This window comes from Pipistrellus hanaki (assembly GCF_964339955.1).
Source record: "Pipistrellus hanaki genome assembly, chromosome: 3".
Lineage (NCBI taxonomy): Eukaryota > Metazoa > Chordata > Mammalia > Chiroptera > Vespertilionidae > Pipistrellus > Pipistrellus hanaki.
The window spans coordinates 141,578,134-141,602,800 of NC_140505.1; the positions used below are offsets into that span (position 1 = coordinate 141,578,134).

At 44.9% G+C, this 24,667-nt stretch overlaps 1 protein-coding gene across 1 annotated transcript; it reads left to right on the forward strand.

Annotated features, from left to right (window-relative positions):
• Positions 1-3,406: 3,406 nt before the first annotated feature.
• Positions 3,407-11,687, forward strand: LOC311619241 (keratin, type II cytoskeletal 2 oral-like; the record flags this gene model as incomplete). The annotated part of the gene is made up of 9 exons (XM_084877409.1): positions 3,407-4,006; positions 5,068-5,288; positions 6,557-6,617; positions 7,195-7,290; positions 7,863-8,027; positions 8,137-8,262; positions 8,855-9,075; positions 10,721-10,755; positions 11,185-11,687. The coding sequence occupies 9 exons, from the start codon at positions 3,407-3,409 to the stop codon at positions 11,685-11,687; spliced, it is 2,028 nt and encodes a 675-aa protein (XP_084733535.1).
• Positions 11,688-24,667: the final 12,980 nt, after the last annotated feature.

Sequence of the window (24,667 nt, forward strand, 5' to 3'; positions counted from 1 at the left end):
CAGTTCATTTGTTAAAGTTATTTAGTTGTGATATGTTTTTATTTTAACATGATAAAAATAAGAATTTTTAGTCCAGGGACAGCATAACCAGTATGATTGTTCATTTTTGGAGAACAGATTAATAATGACCTAGAAAATTGGATCTGCAAATCCACATGCATAAAGGAGCATGTAACTCTCACCCCTTTATCTTTGGCTCCAGGTGGAGAGGGATGTCTGCTTACTTTGACCTACAGGTAATGGCCACTGTCTCATGATACCTCCACTCACACTTACATGACGAGCCACTCTTAAGTATTCTCACTGAAGTGAATACCAGCGAGCAATTAGGTGAGAGGAAATAACTCTGCTTGGTGACAATTGCCCCTATTTTGTAGATGAGGAAGTAGGGACCCAGACCACTCAGCCACTTGGCAACCTTCACACAGAACTCAGACTGTTGACAGCAGGCAGACCATTTAGACGCCACTGCTCTAAAAGATCCTGCAGTGAGTAAGAAAAATGCGCCAAGGATGCTAACTCTGTATATTTCCAGCAGTTTCAGTCAACTGCTAAGAAAACAACCCCAACCGGCTAAATAAGGTGATGCTTTGGCAAGCTCAGGAGACATGGATTAGGGGAACCCAACCCAAACCGTGCTTTTGTGATCTGCTCATCACCTCTGTCTGTCCCTCTTCTTCAGTGTATGCTGGGGTGGCAGAGATGAGCCACACGCAGGAGGCTGCCACCGCTGCCTCAGCATTGCAGCCAAGGGAGGGGAGGGGCATCAGAAACACTAATGTTTGTCTTTGTTTGCTTTGGGCTCTCACTTGGGGCTTCAGATGAGTGAGCCTGGCTCGATCTTTTCCCCAGGGAGGGCATTTAATATACTTTAAAAATTTTTTTAAAGATTATGCATAAAGACCTCAATAAGAGAGATTGGTACTCAATTAATGGGTGGAGTAAATGTCTCAAAGAAGAACCCAACCCAGAATCTGTTCTTGGATGGTCTGGATGAGTAGTGTTTTTAAAAAATCCAAACATTTGCTGCTGGACATTATTTAGATATCAAAACAATCCTGCAAGTGGAGTAGAATCCTCATTTTACAAGTAAGAAAAGAGTGGCTCAAAGAAGTCAAGACCCTTGTCTAAGGTCACCACAGAGCGAGAGGTAGACAAGGGGTATGAACCCAGATCTTTTTACATCCATGATGACAGGGTTTCTGTTAGACCACAGTTACCTTACTCTTGTGTACCTTTTTGTAAAATTTAAAGAACTTTCACATTTATCCTGTTAGGCTCATCACCAACCAGTGAGTAGGAAGGGATTTGACAGGTCAGAACGGACTTGTGTGTTAAATCACAGTCCAAGGTCATCCAACCCAAATCCATCATAGCAGATGTCTTGCTCTCTACTTTCCCAGCTTGGTTTTATTACTCTCCACTCACACTCAGCTTCCTTTCCCTACCATCCATTCATGAGTTTCTCAAGGGGGCAAAATTGTTTTGAGAGTAGCTGAGGCCAGACATGTTATTCTCTTCCCCCATGTCTCCAAATACTGAGCATTGATTTGGTTGTTTAATACTCATAACAACCCCACAAAGTACATGCTATTATCATCCCCATTTTATAGTTGAGGAAACCAAGACACATAAAAGTTAAATAACTTGTCCAGGTCAAAGAGCTGGTGAGTGGTGGAACTGACTCTAGACAAGCTGTAGAGCAAAGAATTGAGAATTATCTAGAGAGTACTTAAAATTGCTTTACTTGGGGTTCTTCAGACCCTGCCCCAGACAGTCTAGAAACCATCCCCAAAAGACAGTTCTTGCTGCTGATCTGATTGGAGTTCTGGAGTATACCAACCACCCATTTCTGGGGAGTCTAAAATCATTCTGCTCTACTCCTGTCATACCTTGTGAAGTCCCTATATGTAGATAATCACCTGAGAATTTGCTCTAGCCATGTGTGGCATGGTTGAGTGTGGAAGTGGATTGCATGAGGATAGGGACAGTTGAGCTGTAGTAAGTTAGAGCAGTAATGTGTCAGTGTACCCACTCTACCACCAAGGGTCCTTTATCTCCTCTCTCCTCCCACAACGTCCCGGCCTTGATGGAATACTCATAGTCTAGACCAGGGGTGCCCAAACTTCTCTGGTCATAAGGATTACTTGGAGGGCTTTTTAAAAATATAGACATGCAAGCCCTTTCTCTGGAGATTTTCATTCCATAAGTCTGGGGTGGGACCTTGGTCTAGATATTTATTTTCTTAGACACTGGTCATCAGCCAGTTACCACATGTTTGTGTTATGTTTACCCTATGGGAGAAGCTGGAGGTTCAGAATGAGTAGGACTTAGTTTCCTCCTTCAAGAGCTCAGGGCCTAGATGGATACTGACAAATGAACAGATAAGCATACATTAAATCAGGGCCATGGTGGGAAAAGAATAGGGTATGGTGGGAGAACAGGGAGGGGCATATAACTCAGACCAGGTGGTGAAGGGGACAGGAGATCCTAAGGTCACCAGATCTGATACAGCACACGCTCTCATCTTAAGATGAGTAGGGTCTTTGAGCTGATTCCATCAGTCAACTAAAGGATGCTCACACTCTCTTCTCTTGCTTCCTGGTCCAGAAATAATCTGCTATTGATCTAGGATGGTGGTGGAGGGGTTTGGTCTGAGACTCCTCACTGTCCATGTCTCCTTTCCAAACCTCACACTTGTTTGCTTCATATATGGCTCTCACTTTTCTCATCAGTCAGACATTTTTTCTCCATTTTTGTTTCCCATGAGCAACACTTCTTAGCTCAAATGGCAGGCTGGTTTAAACAGATACCCTTGGCTGACATGGGGCTGGAGTACACCCTGTGGTGTACTTTTCATCCCCCTCCCCTAACCCTAAGCCCTCCTCTGGGTGTTTCTCTGAAGAGGTGGGCACAGATCACAGATGACATGTCACTGGGCAGGGGCATTCTGGCACTGCAGGAAGGCACTCAGCCCACCTGGAAGAGGTTGTCTCCTCCTCACCCTTGTGTCAGTGGCTCTTGATTCCCTGCTGTCAAAACTCAACTCATCCTGCTGGACCAGATGCTGTTTGTGTTCCCAAAGACCCTTGAGGAAATCACATGAAGGGAGGGTGGAGAGCTCCTGTCTTTTGTCAACCAAGGCAGGTTTGGGTGATTAAGCTAAGAAAGCAAAGTAATTTTGGTCCAGAGGATTATTTTTGAGGTGTGTTGGGAACTTAGAAATAACTTATTGCCTGGGAGGCAACCAAACCCAAGATGACTCTCAGCTAATTGCTGGCCTCTCCTTCTTACAAGCCAAACTGCTTGGTATATAAAGGCCAGTCTCCTCTGTTGTCCTCATTCTCTGTCTTCATCCCTCTCTGCTGTTGCTAAGTGATTGCTAGCTCACCTCCAAGCTCTCACTATGAACAAACAAGTCTGCAAGAAATCCTTCAACGGCAGGAGCCAAGGCTTCTCCGGACGCTCTGCTGTGGTCTCCAGCGGCAGCAGCAGGATGAGCTGTGTGGCCCGTTCAGGGGGAGCCAGTGGAGGAGCCTGTGGGGTCCGGAGCGGGGCAGGTGGCTTTGGCAGTCGCAGCCTCTACAACTTGGGTGGCAACAAGAGCATCTCCATCAGTGTGGCTGGTGGTTCCCGGACTGGTGGCTTTGGGGGAGGGCGCAGCGGCTGTGGCAGTGGCTTTGGAGGTGGCTATGGAGGTGGCTTTGGTGGTGGCAGAGGAATGGGAGGTGGCTTTGGAGGGGCTGGTGGCTTTGGAGGAGCTGGTGGCTTTGGAGGGGCTGGTGGCTTTGGTGGAGCTGGTGGCTTTGGTGGAGCTGGTGGCTTTGGTGGGCCTGGTGGCTTTGGCCCTGGTGGCTTTCCTGGGGGAATCCAGGAAGTGACTGTCAACCAGAGCCTTCTGCAGCCCCTCAATGTGGAGATCGACCCTCAGATTGGGCAGGTGAAGGCCCAGGAGCGAGAGCAGATCAAGACCCTCAACAACAAGTTTGCCTCCTTTATTGACAAGGTGAGGGAAAAGCCCTGGGATGTCATAGAGGGTTTGGGCCACCCAAGGGGTTGGTTGAGAAAGATGCAGTGGGATCTGCCTGGCTTAAAGACAGGGGTGTGGCTTCTTGTCATGGTTCTGCTTGGTCCCTACAACACTCAGTGAGCCTGCCTCTCTTACTCTTTGGGGTTTCCCAGGCATGAAATGCAGTAGGATTCTGGCTCCTGATTTACTTTAGGGCTAGAGCCAGGAAAAATGAGATGAGGGTCCAGATATGCTTTTAGTTTTTGTTAAGAACAGGGCATTAACTATGACAGTATAATAGCTAATTTTCAGTTACTCTTAAAAAGCAATTGTGAAAATCTAAACTGGCTGGTAATTAAGCTTGCACTAGTAGAAATCTTGGTACTTTCAAGATAATATTGGCAACTGACTTACCTTCTCAATGATGCTGTGCTTTAACTGCTATTAAATTGAAAGGTCCATGCTGGGACAGGGGAGGGTGTGCTTGGTCTGGAGGATGAACCTGGGATTGGAAGTTAAACCTAGATTACTTGTAAGTCTAAAGAAAAATCCAAAACGACCTGAGAAAAGTTAGACCTCACTGACTGTTTTTTCTGCTTGTATTAAAGTGAATAAGTTTTTAATAATAAATAACTTTACTTATACTGCCTTCCTTTAGTTGTATTCTGAAGGATCTCAGTAGACTAGAGAAGTGCTTGGTTTGACTCTTAACTTTGTCTCTTAGTAGCCACATCACTTTGGGCAACCTAGTTAAGCTTTTTGAGTCTCAGGTTCCTTATCTACAAAATGGGGATAATGCCATCTCCTTTATAGGAAGTTATGAGGATGAAATGAGACAATATATGTGAAAATAGGTATAGAGTAAGCACTTAATATTCTAGCACTCCCTTTTCTAGATCTTCATCCTTCCCAAATTCAAGAAGAAAAAAAAATCAACAACCCCTAAACCAAACTAAAACAAGAAACCCAATAGGCAAAGCAACAACAAAAACGCAGAAGCTATTGCATCTTAAAAAAAACTGGGTCCATGCTTCATATTTCTACCCTTTCGGATGCAGGTGCGGTTCCTGGAACAGCAGAACAAGGTCTTGGAAACCAAATGGAATCTGCTCCAGCAGCAGACCTCGGGTTCCGGCTCGGGTCCTAACAACCTGGAGCCTTTCTTCGAATCCTATATCAGCTTCCTGCGCAGGCAGCTGGACTTGGCTCTGGGGGAGAGAGGAAACCTGGAGGGAGAGATGAAGAATATGCAGGTTCTGGTGGAAGACTTCAAAAAGAGGTGAGGGCCCCAACTGGCACTTTCCTCTTCTGGGGGATTAGCAGGGAGGCCTGGCCCCACTTTGGGTGTGTAACTGTTCCTGACTGCACCTCAGTCAACACCTTGGATGGTTAATTGAGGGAAGCATGACCAAGCATAGGAGGGTGAGAAGGTGGGGACTGAGGCTTCTAGGAGGTTAATTATGACATATTTTTCAGTCTCAAGGCAGGCCCCTTCCTATACCAGCCTAGATGGGCAGGAGAGCCTCCCAGAGTTTGAAGCTCTTTAGAATGGAGAGCGCTACACACTTAACTGTACATAGGAATCCCCTTGGAAGTTTGTAAAAATGCACATTCCTGTGCTCTGGTTCTAGACATCCAGAATCAGTGGGTATGGGCAGGTCCCAGAAGTCTGAGTGCCCCACAGGTCCCAGGGATTCTGGGAAGTTAGTCCAGGCTCGCTGTGGAAGGCACTTTCAGTGTGTCCAGTCCACCCCCCATTTCTGCAGGCAAACAGGGCCTCTCATAGATATCCTTGGGGGTCAGGACCCATGGGGGTGGGCCCACCTGCTCAGGGGAAGCCCAAGTCCAATTTAACTGCACAGACTTGGTGGGTACCCATCTGTGGCAGGCTGTGTGCTGGGCTCAGGGTGTCCAGTGGCAATTCATATTCTCGTCACCCAGAAACCTCTTTCCTCCCGGAATCATTCCAGCCTTTAATCTTCATGAAAGCCAAACTCTCGGCAAGAGATTTTTCACAGGCACAAAGCTGGTAACTTAGATGCATTCAGAAGACATGAGTTCATTGTTATCCCTAATTCCTATAAGAAGCAACTCTAATTAATGAAAAGGGAAACAGAAACACCCGCTCTGAGTAAATATTTCTCTAGGCCTCACATGCGCACTGTGCTTTTTGTGAAGCCTGTCAGAGCCGCAAGTACTGGCTCCTTGAAATCTCCCTTCACCCCGCCTGACCACACTTCAGCCTGTCACCCAGACTTGGAGGAGGGCAAGGCAGAGGCCAGAGCTCTGAGAGGCCTCTAGACTGAATTGGCTATATAAATTTGGGGGTTCAGTACAAAATGAAAATGCAAGGCCCTTGCTAAAATATTATTAAGAATTTAAAGATGGTGCCAGCAGAGCATTAAACCAAGTGTGAGCCCAGGGCCCCATGTAGCTGGTCTCATCTCTGAGTGAGGAGGTTCCACATGAATGTTAGAGATACTTGTCTTTTTTATTTTTTAACTTCTGAAATGTCACTGTCTAAGTGTGTGCCTCTTTCCATTCCAGGTATGAAGATGAGATCAATAAACGCACTGCGGCAGAGAATGAGTTTGTGGGACTCAAGAAGGTAAGTGAGTTGGGACAGGAAGGTCGAGGCTCCCTTTCTGGGTACTGCCACCACAGGGAGAGCAGAGCCAGCTCTGGGAATGGCGACCCTACGCCATATGTGAGGCTTACATTTTTCCTTACATTTTTGGAAATAAGTTGATTAGTAATGCCAACTAATAATGAACAGTTTTTGGATAGAATTAATCAAGGTTTTCAGCCCGCATATGTACTTGGATGCTATTAAAAGTAACAATCCAAAAATACTTGTCGCTTATTTAAATCAGTTATCATACAGATGGAATAGTGAGAAGAATACCTTTATTTCAATTTACGAAGATGGTTTTTCTACCCTTATCCCATGCCTGGCTGATGTGGTTTATAGTTTGTTACAGCATTGGGATTTTACTGGTCAAAGCAATTTAAAGGAAGAATACTACCTTTTCTCTTCTTTTTTAAAGAGGGAGGGTGAGAATTCACAATTAGGAGAAGGGGTGGGTGAGGGACAAAGGGGAGAGATAAAGACTTAGGAGAGAGCTGTGGGAGGTATGGGAGCAGAGGTCTGCTTTTGCTTTCTGACCTCCTTCCCTCTGCCCCAGGATGTGGATGGGGCCTACATGAACAAGGTGGAGCTGCAGGCCAAGGTCGACAGCCTGACAGATGAGCTCAACTTCTTGAGGACCCTCTATGAGATGGTGATTCCTTGGTTTGCCAAACTCCACAGCCTTCCTGCCTGCATCTTCCCAAACATGCTTCTCAAGTGTAACTTTAGGGGACAGTCAAGTGGCAGAACACAAACAAAAGCAGTGTCAGGGCTCAGAACTCAGCTCGGTCCTACCCAGGAAATGCTAACTTAGCTCCCCAGACTGCATAGACCTGGCCCAAAGGGCCAAGGTTTCTCTCTGTCAGCTTTAGTTTCCCATTTTGCTCTACATCTTCTCTCTGACGCCTATATAAGTATCACAGCTAGCTCCTTCAGAACACTCTTCCCTGTTGCAGTCCCATAGAAACCCACACAGTATTCTGCTGACTGATACTTTCAGGCTGACCTAATTATATTTGTGTATTTCCTTTTCCTTTAGCATTGTTGTCTGGCATCCTTTCATCTATAACCAGGCCTAAAATGCAAGCTTATTACTATTCTAACTGTCCCACTCTTGGCCCAATTGTTGGGATATCCCTGCTGATCAAAATTCTTGAACTTTTTCATTTCCAACATCCCTTGGGGCCAGGGGTTAGTGAAGATGACCATCCATCTTCTCCACAGGAACTGTCACAGATGCAGAGTCATGTGAGTGACACATCTGTGGTCCTGTCCATGGACAATAACCGCTGCCTGGACCTGGACAGCATCATCGCTGAGGTCAAGGCCCAGTATGAGGAGATAGCCCAGAGGAGCAAGGCCGAGGCTGAGGCCCTGTACCAGACCAAGGTGGGAGCCCTCCCCCTATTTCCACACTCTAGTTTTAGGTCCTGATAACCTTCATCAAGAATGCTTCCACACTTTGCAAAAACATGTTGGTTGGTTTCTCCTTTGTCAGCTTGGGGAGCTGCAGACCACAGCTGGCAGACACGGGGATGACCTGAAGAGCACCAAGAGTGAGATCATGGAGCTCAACAGAATGATCCAGAGGCTGCGGGCCGAGATTGAAAATGTCAAGAAACAGGTGGGTCTGGGATTACTGGAGATTCTGGAGATCTTCTGGGCCATGGGGAGAAGGAGAATCAACAACTGTGCCTCTTCCACATGCTTTCTCTGTCCTTTCATGGTGTCACATGTGGAATAGCACAATCCCTGGGACATTCTGTTTCTCCAGATGTTCCTCCTAAAGGCTGGGCTTCCTGATGGTCCCTAAGAAGAAAGAGATGGTTGGCCATTCTGGTTTTTCAAATCTTGCATTAAACACTCAGCTCTCAGTAGAATCTGCTCTCCATGACTATTTGTCACATAACCTTGATGGCTAATTTGTATCACTAAAATAAAATGTTTAGGCAAGGGAGTTTTTAAACAGCCTTACCAAAGGAGCCACCCATCAGACTACTATGACCTTTGCCAACAAATCAGGGTTCCTTTTCTTGATGAGACATGAGTCAATTTCAATGGGCCAGAGATGAATGAATCACTTGCAAAACTGACTTCTGTTTTCTGAGCATGCTCCAACAAAGGGATGCTAGATGGCAAAGAGACCTCCTCTCAGGGAAGTTCAGGTGTTTGTTTCCTGGTCATTATTCTAATTGATCTATTTTCCTCTGGCTCAGCATGCCAACCTTCAGGCAGCCATTGCTGAAGCTGAGCAGCATGGGGAAATGGCCCTCAAAGACGCCAGTGCTAAGCTTGAAGGCTTAAAGGCTGCCCTACAGAAGGCCAAGGATGACATGGCCCGTCTGTTGCGTGAATACCAGGAGTTGATGAATGTCAAGCTGGCCCTGGATGTGGAGATCGCCACCTACCGCAAGTTGCTGGAGGGCGAGGAGTGCAGGTGAGGGGTGGTGAGGTCAGCATTCTCCAGATATAATTTTAGAGTGATGTTTGATAATGAAGAAAAGATGATATGGAGAGGACAACCCAGACAAAGGGTAAGGAATCTGAATGACATCATTTAGCATTCAACCATCATTTTTTTTTGTTTTGTTAATCAACATCATCCAACTCTTCAACTTACCATGAACATCAATATTGTATTACATCCTTTGTTGATCCTTATTTTGTGCTATGTGTAAGAAAAAGTGCTTTGAGAGACTATAAAATAGTTATAGTGGCTATCTGATGGAACTTTCTGAGATGATCAAAATGCTTTCTATCTGTGCTGTCTAATAGAATAGCCATTCACCGTTTGAGCACTTGAAATATGGCTAGTCCAACTGAGGAACTTATTTTCACATCTGATTTAATTTTAATAACTTTAAATATTTTTATGTGGCTAATGGTTAAAATATGGCAGCTCAGAATAGACAGTTCTGCAAGCACCAACTCCTGATCCTGATTCCACATAAGGAGGTGGCTGATATATACATACTCTGGAAACTAACTCAATATCAAGCAGCAGATAGGGCTTAATGAATAGATATCAAATGCCAAAAGTGTGTTAAGAATTGAGAGATCTTTCTGTTGACTAGATGCTCTAGGCCAGGGGTCGGCAACCTGCGGCTCCAGAGCCGCATGCAGCTCTTTTGAACCTTTGCTGCGGCCCCCAGCAGGTCTGACACTAGCAGGGCAGATAGCAGGACGGGGCGGGGAGCTGTATCACTTATGTCGCAATGGTTTTGCGGCTCCGAGGTTTTTTTTTTCCTTCGAAAATGGGTCCAAGTGGCTCTTTATGTCTTAAAGGTTGCCGACCCCTGCTCTAGGCAGTTCATGTCCCTGGGCAGCTCCCAATCTGTTGGAGAAAAGCAAAATGCAAGTGTGAGAAGAAAACATAAGGATTTCTTATGAGTCCCTATGGAGAGGAGTGGGAGTGAAGATGGAGCTATGTACTGGGAGTTGTGCAATGAGGAGGGAGTGGTCGACATCAGTGGGGCCCACATTGGGAAGGTGTGTGGACATATTCCATGTCTACTCAGATACGAGGACATGCCTACTCCACAAACAAGAACAAGGCACAGGGAGACAAACAGTGGGCACAGGGAGACAAGCAGTGTGCACAGGGTGTTTTTAAATTCATGTGTTGTGTCAGCTCCTCTCACATTTTACTCACCTTGAACAACCATTATCATCACCACCACAGGAGGGCTCATTGGGAAGGTCTCCTGGAAGAGGAAAGTAAGAAATAAAAAAATCCAGGGCTGGGTGGAGAAGGAGGGCAAGGTGGGAAGAAGGTCCAGCAGGGGAGGTGAGGTGAGAATGAGCTAATCAAGTGGGAACAGATAATCTTGGGAACTAAGGGAAAGAAGATGAGATCTGGAGGGTAGCTGGTGGAGTTTCTGGACATCTCAACCCCTGAAACAGCCCCATTTCCTGGGAAAATTTGGTCATAGAAACAAGCTTGGAATAGCCTTTCTACCCCTGTGAACTTGACCCCTAGTTCGGCAAATGAAAGAACATGGCTCCCAAAGTTATGAACCCTCAGCAGTGTGGCTAATGGCTCATTGCAGAAATAATCCACCTCTCCTTATTTCCGTTTTTAGGATGTCTGGAGAGTGTCAGAGTGCTGTGAGCATTTGTAAGTAGCCCTTCAAAAAATTTCTCCTGGGTTGTAAAAAGAGGAATTAGAAACATTCTCCCTGAGCTTCAGGCAAGAGAACCTGACCCATTAAAGAAGGCCAGGCCACCAAATGGTACCTCAGGTCTCAGGCCATGGCCACACACACTTAACTTAGTGTAAACTGGCACACCCTTGAGGTCTTGGGGAGTTCCTCAGGTTGGAAAGCCAGAAATTTCTGTGGATACTGCTGGCTCTTGTTTTTGGAAAAGGGCACTAAAGGGCCAGCCTCTCCCTCCCTCCCTCTGTCCCTTCCTCCGTCCCTCCCTCCCTTTCTCAACTAACTGAGGCCTCAGAGAAGTTGGGTATCTTTCACCTACAGCCAAGTAGGGTGGAGCTGGGATGTATGCCTTGCCCATTAGCTTGAATTGAGTGCCTGTTCTCCTATAGCGGTGGTCAGCAATGTCACCAGCAAAAGTGGCAGCTCTGGCGGAAGCCATGGAGGCTTTGGAGGGTTCAGCGGCAGCAGCAGTGGTGGCTACAGAGGCAACAGCAGCAGCAGCAGAGGCAGCAGTGGTGGCCACAGAGGAATAAGCGGTGGAAACAACAGTGGCTATGGTGGCGCTAGTGGCGGCAGCACCGGGGGGTTCCAGAGCAGTGGCACTGGGAGCTACCAGAGTGGCAGCAGCACCAGCACCGGAGGTTACCAGAGCGGCACCAGCACCAGAGGCTACCAGAGTGGCAGTGGCACCAGCACTGGAGGTTACCAGAGCGGCAGCGCTGGGAGCAGGCTCAGCAGTGGAGGCAGCAGCTCTGTGAGCCAGAGTGGAATTGGCTCCAGCTCTGGTGGCATCCAGACCACTGGAGGCAGTGGCTACAAGTCTGGCGGTGGAGGCAGCACTAATATCCGCTTCTCTCAGACCCCCAGTTCAAGCCAGCAGAGCTCCAAGTGATCTTCCAGGGCCAAATCTCCATGCACACCTGCTTCCCTCTCAGCCTGCAATAGCACTCCCACTCTCTGGTTAGCATCAACAAATGCAAACCTCAACCTTGCTTTTCCCCAAATTCCCCTGAGAAGGGGCTGAACTTCTTTCTGGCTCCTGCATCCTGAAGACATCTCCCAGGCCAGGGAAGGCCAGATGCTAGTCTGAGATGTTGATGTCCCAAATGTGATCCTGTAATGGCCCCTGACTTTGGACAGCTACACTTGAGCTAAAACCAGTGTGGACCTTCCCAGGCTGGCCTATTCCCACTCTGGCCTATTCCCACTCTGGCACATCTCCCTTTCTCCCTGGGGGTTAATGGTCTGAACCTGACATGTTTCAGACTTGTCTGAGGAGGGCTAGAGGGTGGATGATCAAGATCTCTGGACTGTTGGTTCACAGGGTGCCTTCTCCACATCTGGGCATCATATCTTGACTTACCTCTGTCTCCGTAATTCCCTTAGCTGTAGGTCCTCTGGTGATGATTATGTCGAATTTCTTTTCTCAATAAACTGCACTGTATTTCACATTTTGGTGCTTGACTTTCATTCAAGGAGTCACAGAATAAACAAGAGTGGAGGGAAATCAGGTGTGGATGGTGGTCCTCCAGAAGTTCAGTAGTGGGTAAAAAGGACACTGAATTGTCTTGGCTTCTCCTTTACCCATTTGGTTGGGCTTCTTGTGATAGGTCTTCCCAAGAGTATTTATGTTGTGTAAGTGGGGACACCCCCTCCCCACTCCCAAAGAGAGCTTCTCGTCCATCCTTCTGTCTCTGGGAAGGCCCTGTGATCTAGCATTGGAAGAATAGGGTTTTGTAGATCATTAAGAGAACAGATTCCACTGGAACTTTGGCTTCTTTGCTCCACTCCTATGCCAGCCAGACACAAATTTTCTTTCAGTTAATACAGCTCCTGGGATTTGAAGGGGTCAATATATAACACCCTCTTTCCCTGACCAGGTTCTAAGCCAATTAAAAAAGACAAAGGAATGAACAAATGAACAATACTACCTTTATTATCAACAAAATAGGTATGAGAGAATGTGGCTTATACTTTGGTGAATCTTCCCTATGGGGTCAGACCCCTCATGATAGATAAGAGAGCAGAACATAAACTTGCTGTGGACAGCCAGACCCTAAGAGATGGAGGGGCAGAGCAATGCATGCCCAGTTCTTCCTTCCAAACTCATTCATCAGGGAAGAGACAGTAGGAGTGCTATCCTAGCAAAGCTCATTTTGTTAGTGGCAGAAACACTGCACCAAGTATTAGATATCAGTAGTGGGTAAAACGCAATCTCAGTACTTGAGTTCTGGGTAGGAAAGAATTCAGAGTCAAGACTCAAACCATAAAAGAAAGTTTGAGTGGGGAATGAAGATGGCGGCATAGGTAAACACACCTAAATGGCTGCACAACAATTTCAAAAATACAACTATAAAACAAAATGTCTATCACCCCAAACCCCAGGGAAAGCTGGCTGAAAGGAAGCCCTACAACTAGACTGAAAGAGAAAGAGGAGAATTCAGGGCAAAAGCACTGAAAAACTGAGGTAGGGGGGTGCGGACATGATATGGGCTGGTGGTGGATCCCGGCTGGAGGAGGGCATTGCTTTCTTCAACCTGAAGAGAGACAAGTTCCCGATCTCTCTGAAATCCAGTTTCTGGGGAGAAGCTAGACTGTCTGCTATCAGATTGGAAAGTGAGGTTGGCTTGCTTGCAGAGCTGCACACAAGAATATTTGTTTGCTGTGCTGGGGGCACGAGACACAGGGAAACATGGGGACGTGGTCAGAGAGGCTTGGAGAGGTGGCTGACTAGCAGACATCACTGTTGGCAACGCCCCAACCTAGTGATGTCCTGAGACTCCACCCCGGACAATCTACAAACACACCCAAGCTCCAAGCAGCAGCTTTTGCATATGAATGGCCCTCTCTGTTGCATTTTAACCTAGCAAACTTGAAACTTGGTGCAGACAACTCCAAGGAGGAGAGGGCTGTGGTTCTTGCTGTAGCTCCTGCAGGGTGGCCTCAGACAGTAGCTGAACTGTACCCCATTGGAGACCCAGAAGCCAGTGATCCTAGTGCTCAGTTTCAACCCCTCACACCCATAAGTGACACATTCGGGAGATGGACTCAGTGAGCACCAAAGCCCCACTGAAACAAGGTGTGTCTCCAGTGCAGCAGTTCTTCCTTTATGGACACAGCGGGTCCTCACAGACAATTGGCCTGGAGGTCAATTCCTCCCAGTGTACCAACAGCAATCATGGCTTAATTACACCAAGACTTTGCACTCAGCCCACAAAGGGATATACCAAAAGCGACCATTTCAGGTGATTGGAGAAGCTGAGCTACTGGCCCCTATAGGTCACCTATCACACAAAGCCACTCCATCAACACAGGGAGGCAACCAAAATGAGGAGACATAGAAGCATGTCACAAATGGGAGAAATGGAGGAAAGTAAACTAGATGACACAGAGTTCAGAATCACATTTATAAGACTACTTAAGAATCTTCTAAAAACCTTTGAGAAACTTGATGAGACCTCCAAGAAGCTTTGTGAGACCTTCAAGGACCTTAATGAGAATACCAAAAAAATGGAAAAGAACCAGCCATAAATTAAGCATACACAGTCTGAAATAAAGTATATATAGAAACTCAACTATAGATCAATGTGCCCCAAGAATAAAACCAAAGATCTGGAATGTAAGGAAGCAAAAATCACCCAACCAGAAAGGCAAAAAGAAAAAAAATCCAAAGGTGTGAGGATAGTGTAAGGAGCCTTCGGGATGGCTTAAAGCATACCAACACCCAGATTTTTGGGGTGCCAGAAGAAGAGAGCAAGCAGGATATTGAAGGCCTATTGGAAGAAATAACGACAGAAAACTTTCCCTACCTGATGAAAGAAATAGACCTACAAGTTCAGGAAGTGCACAGAACCCCAAACAAGAGGAATCCAAAGAGGACCACACGAAGACACATCATAATTAAAATGCCAAAGGCAAAAGACAAAGAATCTTACAAGCAGCAAGAGAAAAAAAGCTACAAGGGAGTACCCATATGGCTGTCAGCTGATTTCTCAACAGAAACTATGCAGACCAGAAGGGAGTGGCAAGAAATATTCAAAATGATGAACAACAAGAACCTACAACCAAGATTGCTCTACCCAGCAAAGCTATCATTCAGAAGTGAAGGTCAGATAAAGAGCTTCACAGACAAGAAAAAGTTAAAGGAATTAATTCATCAACACCAAACTAGGATTACATGAAATGTTGAAGGATATTCTTTAAGAAGAGGAAGAAGAAGAAAAAGGTAAAGGTAAAAAGTATGAACAACAAAAAGACATCAATACATACCTGCCAACAAATGAATCTAAAAATCAAGTGAATAAAAATCTGAAGAACAAAATGGACTGGTGAATATAATAGAATCAGGGACATAGAAAGGGATTGAACTAACAATTCTCAGGGGAAGGGGATCTGAGGGGTGTGGGAAGAGATTGGACAAAAATCTTACACCTATGGATGAAGACAGTAGTGGGGGTAAGGGCATGGGGTAGGGTTGGAAATCAGGTGGAGGGGAGCTATGGGGGGGGCAGGGAAGAGGAACACTTGCAATAATTTGAACAATAAAGATTTATTATTAAAAAAGAGAAAGTTTATTTGGAAATCACAGAGGTAGAATAAGTGAGCCATAGAAGAAATGGGCTCAGGAAGTGAGTTACAAAGGCAAAATAAGGACCCTTGGAGCTTAGGGAAGAGAGAGAGATACTTGCTTTGAGATGAAAGCCAGATGAAAGGCACGGTGTGCTCTGGAATAGAGAGAGAAAACACTCTGGGGAAAGAAGGTGTGTGTGTGTGTGTGTGTGTGTGTGTGTGTGTGTGTGTGTGTGGCGAAGTGAGGTCATGATCTACAGAGAGTTGTGCAGGGTCCTCCATCTTGAGGTATTTTATTTGGAGGCTTTAGGGGAGAATATCAATAGACCATTCATCAACTTTCAAGTGTGCCCCTTTGTGGTCTCCACTGATTGGTCAGCACCAGGAGTCATTAGTCAATGCAGCTAGTCTTGATGTCAGCCATATCTTCACACCATCTGATTTTGCTGCTTCTCTGGAGCTGAAACACATCTGAAGCCTAGATGTCACCTTCGCAGAGTTAATGCTTAAGGGAGTGTCATTCAAGGGATTATAGTTTTGCCCATTGCTAGGTACCTGGAGCTCTACACCCTGGTGACCTTCTGTACCTGGCCTATTATTCCTACTCTACTCATATCTGTCTAACTGCCTACTACAATTCCAGATAGATGTAAAATTAGGAATGGGGAAGACACATGCATGCCTAACCTTTCACTGGCATTTCCCAGCTCTTCTCAGAAAGCTGAAACCCTGGGGTAATGGGATAGCCACGGAGGGTTTGTAAGTTTTGGTAGATGCATCACCTTCCCCTACCCAGAAGTCATATCAGAGCTGGACTAATGTTAGGACATCTGTATTTGTCTGATGGTCCAAAGAGAGTGCCAGGACCTTGCCTCTTGTTCTGATACCTTATCTAATTTCCTAAACTCATCCAATCTGATCTCCAAAGTATAGCAGCCCTGGTCTTAAGACTTGGAGAAGAAGCCATTTTAAAATTCCTAGTCTTGAGAGTTCAATAAATGCTTGCCCATCTTTTAAAGGCCTACAGACAGGAGGTAGCCCTCTCCCCATTTATACTTGGCATAGCTCTGGGTACTTTGGGAGTAGGTCAGTCTATTCTGGATTGTTGCCCTAACTGGCTTTTTATAGATGCTATAAGAAAAGATGCCAATCCCTAGGAAAACACCCAGATGCTCCATGCTGAAAAGAAAGCCTAGAGCAGGACTGGGAAGAAGAGAAAGCCTGGGCAACATGGAGGAAGGGCCAGGTTACAGGTAAAGGTACAGATCAGATTGCAGGAGAATTCCAGAACCCCAACTAGCATCATGGTCTATATTTCTGACACAGGCTTGGACTAGATTATGTGTCAATGGATCAGGGAAGCTTCCAGAATGAGGGCATCATGTCTAAACCAGACTAGGGGCTAGGGAGAAATATTTTTAAGTCTATGGGAGGCTGGCAATCCTGCGCCTTGAGGAATCCATTTCCATCCGAAGACAGCCAGGGAAGTTATTTGCCTTTGAAGGCAGCCAGAGTATATAGAATAGGTACTTTCTATTAGGGTTTTTGGGCTGGTGACTTGGGCTGTAAAAGAATTCACAACTAAGAGAAGAGGTAGATACAGTGAGAGAGAGAGAGAGAGTTTACCTTCCCACAGGGAAAGGGCTGGTTTACTGCTAATCAATACAAGGGCAAGGAGCAAAAGCTGTCCTCCCACCCCGGCTTTTATTTTTATTTTTATTTTTTTATTTTATTTTATTATTTTATTTTTTATTTTTATTTTTAAAATAAATCTTTATTGTTCATATTATTACAAATGTTCCTCCCCCCCCATTGCTCTCCTCCACCAGGTTCCCACCCCACCCTCTGCCCTTTCCCCACCCCCCATTGTCCGCATCCATAGGTGTACAGTTTATGTTCAGTCTCTTCCTACATCCCCCTCTCCCCTTTCCCCCAAGAATCGTCAGTTCACTCCTCTTCCATACCTCTGATTCTATTATATTCAACAGTTAATATTGTTCATCAGTTTTTTTAATTTCCTTGGTTTTTAGATTCACTTGTTGATAGTTATGTATTTGTTGTTCATAATTTTTATCTTTATTTACTTTCTCTTCCAAAAGAACCCCCTTCAGTAGTTCATATAATTCTGGTTTGGCGGTGATGAACTCCTTTAGCTTTTTTTTTTTTTTTTATTAGTGAAGCTCTTTATCTGGCCTTTGATTCTGAGTGATAGCTTTGCTGGGTAGAGTATTTTTGGCTGTAGGTTCTTACTATTCATCACCTTGAATATTTCTTGCCATTCCCACCTGGCCTGCATGGTTTCTGTTGAGAAATCAGTTGACAATTGCATAGGTGCTCCTTTATAGGTAACTACCTGCTTTGCTCTTGCTGCTTTTAATATTCTCTTTTTGTCTTTTGCTCTTGAAATTTTAATTATGATGTGTCTTGGTGTGGTCCTCTTTGGATTCCTTTTGTTTGGGGTTCTGTGCGCTTCCTGGACTTGTAAGTCTAATTCTTTCACCAGGTGGGGGAAGTTTTCTGTCACTATTTCTTTCAGTATGTTTTCGATATCTTGCTCTCTCTCATCTTCTGGGACCCCCATAATTCTGATGTTGGTTCGCTTGAAGTTGTCCCAGAGGTTTCTTACATTATCTTCAATTTTCTGGATTCTCTTTCCTTCTTGCTTCTGCAGAGGAGTGTCTTCTGGCTCTTTATGTTCCAAATCTTTGACTTGATTCTTGCGATCTTCCATTCTGTTTTTGGGACTCTGTATAATATTTTTTTATTTCAGACAATGTATTCTTTGTTTCTTGTTGATCCCTTATTATTTCTTGTTGATCCCTTATTATTTCTAGTTGATCCCTTTTCATATCCTCATAGGTCTCGTTTATTTTATCGCCTTTTCTAGGAGGTTCTTGAACAACCTTATAAGTGTGGTTTTGAACTCTATATCCAGTAGCTTTTTGTCCTCCATTTCTTTCGTTTGTGATCTATTTCGTTGTCTCGGCATTATTGCAGCTTCCCTTATGGGACAGAGTTTCAGGGTGGAGCCTACAGGCTTGGCTTCCGTCAGCCCTGCCCTATGCGGCTCCTGAGTCTCAGTATTCCTTAGGGTCCTTCAGTACTCACTGCAAGCACCTCTGAGAGAAAGGTGCCCTCGATTTTCACCTGCTACCAAACAGTCTAGGCTCTCCCCCAATGAGCCCCAAACTGGGGTTCAGTTCAGTTGGAAGTGGGGTTGGAGGTGGCGTTCAGAGCAGTCTGGAGCCCCTGTCTCCTTCCCGCTAGGGCAATCCCGTGGCACAGCCAACGGTCCCTTCTCTGCACGCAATGCGCGCGCCTCCGGGATCTCCTTTCGCCGCTCCCCCAGGGTTCCGCCTTGCAGCCCAGCTCCCTCTGGATGAGCCTAAGTCCCCAGGGTCTGGCCTAGAACTGGGATTCAGAGCAGTCGGAACTGGGGTATGCAAGAATGTAGCCTCCAGCACAGTTGGAGCTTCTATCTCCTTCCCGCTAGGGAACGCCAGCCAGGCACTCAGCCGCCCCCTCCTCTCCGGCTCCGTCCTCTCGGTGCGCTGCGTGTCTCCGTACCTTAGGCTTTTACAGCTCCTCCGCTCTTCCTTCTGGCTTTCTCCTTGCTTCTCGTTGTAGAATTTCCAGTTAGTCGACTTTCCTGTAGTTCTGGGTAATGTCCATTTTATATTTTAGTTGTATTTTATTGAAATTGTTGTTGTGTTTGGCTTCGGCTAGGTTTTTACCTGCGCAGCCATCTTGGATTCTCCCACCCCGGCTTTTAAAGCCTTGGACAAGGAAGGAAGAGTGAGGTGATGTTACCATGATTTACAAACCCTAGATGAAATTAAGTAGAACTCAGGGGGGTTGTCTTTGTTAATTCTTCAGGAGACAGTCTGGGCAGATGTTCTGGGGAGTTGTCTAATCAGTGTTTTTCTAAAGCCTGGAAGACATTTTTAAAAAAAATATATTCTATAGATTTTTCACAGAGAGGAAGAGAGAGGGATAGAGAGTTAGAAACGTCGATGAGAGAGAATCATCGATCAGCTGCCTCTTGCACACCCCCTACTGGGGATGTGCCTGCAACCAAGGTACATGCCTTTGACCGGAATCGAACCCGGGACTTTTCAGTCCGCAGGCCAAAGCTCTATCCACTGATCCAAACTGGTGCCGGCTGGAAGACATTCTTAGAGCAAAAGAGTTCAAAAGAGGCTGGTTGAAAGAGGAGGGGGAGGAGAACTTTCTACTAATTACCCCTGGGTTGTAAACCAGCAGGAATGAAGGGTATGCAAGAATGTAGCCTTGAAAGTTCCTTAACTTGTTCCACAGTTTGAAGAGAGGGACTGTTTGTATCAGAGGAGCTAACAATATTGGAGTTTGCTTCTCATAAATTGTGGAAGGCTACAGCAAAAAAAAAAAAAAGAAAAGCCTTTTTTCCATCCTAACATTTATCTTTGTGAAATAGTCAGAGGGGTGACAGGAACCTCCCCAAATTGATTCTTGATATCTTACCAGTTATGTCTTTAGAATTAAATAGTCCATCTCCCAGTGGTGACTGCTTCTTCATTCTCCATCCTTTATCTTTTATTCTTTGTCCTTCACTTCTCCCTCTTCCTCTAAATTTCTTCCCCTAGATTATAAAAACAACACATACTACAACAAAACTGCATAACATTTAGCAAAGTTGAAGATTATCTATAATTTAACCACCCAGTGACATTTTTTCTGCAAACACACACACACACACACACACACACACACACACGTAGGTATACTGTATTTCACAGAGTAGGGTCTTACATACTGCTTTGTAAATTGATTTTTTTCACTTGATCTATTGTGGGATTTATCCATTTATTCAATCAACAACTAGATTGAGTGTCTACTATTTTCTAGACCATTGTCAGAGTCAGAAATAGAGTGGAGAAGATATACAGTGTCTGCCCTCATAGAGTTTAGTCTAGCTGGGAAGAAATTTATCAAATAATATCTTTCTATAACAACAAACATAGATGAAGATATTCATTTCCCTTTTCAGTACAGATGCCTATTATTACTAAAAAAAAAGACACACATTGGGAATTAAACTACTGTTTCTTCCCCTTCTTTCTAGAGGTTTGATATACATATTTTCTGGTTTGAAATGTTGTACCAAACATTTTATTAAACCAAAGCTGGACAGAGGACCATTATAACTCTTCTATAACCACTTGTACTCAGGCTGAGTTAGACAAATGGAGCACCATTTTGACAGGAAGATGAACAGAGTTGGAAGTGCAGAGTTACATTTATATCAAACTCACACTCACCCCAACCACAACCAACCAACTGATTTATACAGAAAGGATTTTAAACAAACCAGCACAAATACACTTCATATACTATAAAAAGGGCATTTTAGTCTATTTCCAGCATATTGTGTATATTTATCAGTATCCAGCAATATAGTCACACCAATGAAGCAAGTATTTTTGCCTTCATAGCAGTAACAATAAAAAGTGCAACTATTTAATACTTGGATCTTTAAATGGGTAATCATAGAAATCTTAAGACTAAATCTACCAGATTAGCCTGACTAGTCAGCGATAAAATTTCTTTTTTCAAAAAATGATACTTAAAAAGAAGAGGCTTGTCTCAAAACAGTGGGACTACACCAGGGCTGGAAGACAAATATAAGAGAACTGCAAACTCAAGACCAGGAGTTGATTTTCACACGTAGCTTTTGGGTAAAGGACATCTTTTTGTTTTTTAGTTTATTCACATAGACAAGACTAGTTCTAATTTTCCCAAATGGTGAGCAGAATGTAAGAGTTTCAGAAACCCGAAGACAGGGGCAGCTGTCTAACATCCTAGGTAGCTCTCCCAAATAGTAAAAAAACTCACACAGGTGACCCACTTGGTTTGAAGCACTGAACTCTTACTCAGGTGCTGGGAGCACATGGACAATTCAGGCAGAGCCTCCTTGTGGTGCTTGTAGCAGGCAGGGCTTGTCATGGCATTATTCCACTTTGCTGACACAGGAACCTGTGTGCTGGGAAGGTCCTTCCAGGTGGAATGCTGCACATAGTCTTGCCCCAGGCAGTCTGACTTGCAAAAGCACCTGAGAGAGGTGTCTATTTTGGCAGGAGTACTAGGGATAACGGAGTACAAGAGGTGATTCAGGAAAAGCAGAAGTCCTGGGAGGGTCAGATCATTATCTTGTTGACCCAACAGTACCTAACATTAATGAAGAGCTCCAGTCTTTCCAAGACACACTCTCCTGTCATCAAGAGAAGCGCCTCTCTCAGACTACTGAGTTCATTATGTCCATAAGGTTTCCATAGCCTAGGGGTGGGAGCTAGTGTGGCAGACAGTTCTGGGAAGCCGGTTCAGAAGATGATTTGCACAAAGAAATCACCACTAAACCACTGCTTAAGTCCTCAGCCTTCTTTTTCTGCTCCATAGTCCAGAAACATCTCTTCAAATGCCAGAAAGTCCATTAATGTATGTCAAATATGTCATCAGACACTTCAACTTTACAGTGCTTAAAATTGTTGTGAAGGCTGCCATGCTGAATCCAGGAATTCTCTCCAGCAGCTGTTCCTCAATATATTTTTCTTCCAAAGAAAGGTAGTCATTATCAATTGGCATGTAGGTGAGTTTATTCTCTTCTGTGTCTTCAAACTCCTGGTAGTCCTTGTCCATGAAATTTCTCTGCAGGACTTCCAACTTGGCATCCATGATAGATCCAATCACAGTGTCAAATTCTGCTTCAGGGGTGGAAGAGGTGGACAGCACCAATCTCTCTGAAGACTTCAGTCTCTTCTGCAATATCCATCCCCCAAGGGCCAGAGACCCAGCTTCCAGTCTGGGGCACCCTGGAACCTCCTACCAGGTCCGCATTACTGACTTCCAGGAGCCAAACCATGCCTCTGGTCCCCATGGCTGAGCTCATCATTCTTAATGACTGTACAATATTCCATTATATGGATGAAGCACATTTTGATATGTGTTATTTCTACTTTTTTCAACTATAGTAAACATTGTTACAATGAACCCACACATCTCTGAAATTTGTCTATTCATTTCCTAGATGTCTAGAATGCTAAGCCACTTAAATTTTTTATTTATACTAGTATTGTTAAACTGTTGTACAGAAAGATTGTACTAATGGATAACTTTATAAGCAACATATAATATAAGACTTTCTATTTCTCCAGGCTTATGAACACCTTTTAATTTTTAAAAAATAATTTTCTAGGTTTTATTTTCATTTCTTTGATTGTTACTGAGGCTGAGTATTATAAAAGTCTTGATTTGCTATTTAATTTTCATTTTCTGTGAATTGCTCCTAATTCATTCAGTTCATTTTCTCTTTGGGTGGACATTTTGCTTTTCTCATTAATATGCTTACCGGAGTCAAGGACTTCAACAGCACCTGAGCCACTCAGAAGTACAGAATCCCTGCAACATTGATAATTGGACCAGAATTAGTGCCTATGGGATGCTGAGAATAGTTGATGTGAAGTAAGGAACATAGAACCTAGCTCAGGGAGAGGGAGGCCAGAGGGCTAACAGGAATGTAGGGAAGTGGGCCAAGTTATGGGGAGGGGTCACCTCCAAGATCACGTCTCCAGTGGTAGAGGAGATGGTGGAGTGTGGTGAAGCTAAGAGAAATAAACAGGATAAGCCTTGTAAGGCTTAGGGTCTGCTTCATTCACTCACTCTCAATATTGACCCTAAGAACATTCCCAACACATTTCCTGCCCACAAATCTCCTTCTTAGAGCCTGTTTCTTGGGAATCTGACCTAAGACAGGGGCAAAGGGAGCAGCCAGCTGGCTGCTAAACTGGGGTTTGGATGCGGGGGTGGGGTGGGGGCGGGAGAGAAAGTGGGGATGGGAATGCTTCTCTTCTAGTAAGAGTTAGTCCCCTGAAGAGAGTGGAGAAAATCTCCAGAACCTTGAAGACCTTGGAGGTGAAGGACAAGGGACAGTGGCAGCACTCCACATATACAAAGACTGTTAGAAAATTCTGCAGGGATTGGCAGTGGAGTGGGCATCTCTGTCTTGCTGCTATCTGATTAGGTGTAAAACTTTGCCCAGGGCATTCAGAAAAGCTGAGCTGTGGCTGAGCAGGGACTGATGTGCTAATTGGGTCTGTTCCCCCAGCCTCTCTTGCCTTCTCTATCCATTTGGGCGCAGGGATACCAATTTTATATATTTGCTAGAGCAGAACACTTAGAGTTTCCTAACAGGCATACAGCACATCCCAAAGGCTAGTGTCAGCCAATCTTGATATGATGGAGAATAGAAACTCTGCCTTGTCTACTCTCAGCTCTCATATGGCCTGCAGAATGTTATGTTAGCAGTGATGTGTGGAGTGAGTGAAAGATGAGAAGATAATGAGGGTGTTGAGGGAATCCTTGGGGGTTAAGCCAACTGGGTCAGACTGTACAATCTGCCCGACTGCCATGATGTGTTTCACTCTTTCTGGACCCATCCCAGGGCAAGCCACACCCTGGGGCTGGCATACTTCTCATACTGGCTTCCTTGGCCTATGTCAAGAGCCCCAAATGGCTTAGGGACAGTTAACTTACTAACTGTAGTGCCCAGTCTGGGTCACCTCTGGGGCAGCCTTTCCTTATCTTCCCCCCTTGGGATCTTTAGGTAAGGATGGTCTAAAGCATGTGATCAAAAGCTGCCCTATGTTTTCATTCCTTATGATTCAATGGCAGCCACCATCTCCCCCAGCAACACTTTTCTACAGCATTCTGTCTTACTTCCCCTTCTATATCCTGAGATCTCAAGGTTCTAGAAAATCAATACATGAAGAAAATTCTTATTTACTAATTACCACCTGTCCAGACATTGTTCTGAGAATTTCACATGTAACTCATTTAATTTTCACAAGGACCCTATGGGGAAGGTATAATTATCCTTATTTTACAGATAAGGAAAAGATATAGGAACATAAAAGTTACACTGTGCCAAATATCATAGCAAGTGGTAGAGTTTGAACATTAGGTAGTTGGAGCCAAGAATTCATGATTTTAACCCCCACACCATAGCAATAACATGTGCAGTTTCCTCCCACATCCCTGGTAAATCTGGGGGGAGGGATGGTGGTGGAGGGTCCTTGGTCCCAGAGGCTCTTTATTTAGAGCCATGCTCTGTCCTTGGTGCTGAAATAGGGTCCTGATGCCTGAGGGAATTTTCTGTTTCTGGAGGCTGACACTGCTCCTAAGCCATGCTCTCTCTGAACAAGACTTCTTCCAGCCCTAGATTGTTTGGCTCAGTGGATAGAGCGTCAGTCTGTGAACTGAAAGGTCCCAGGC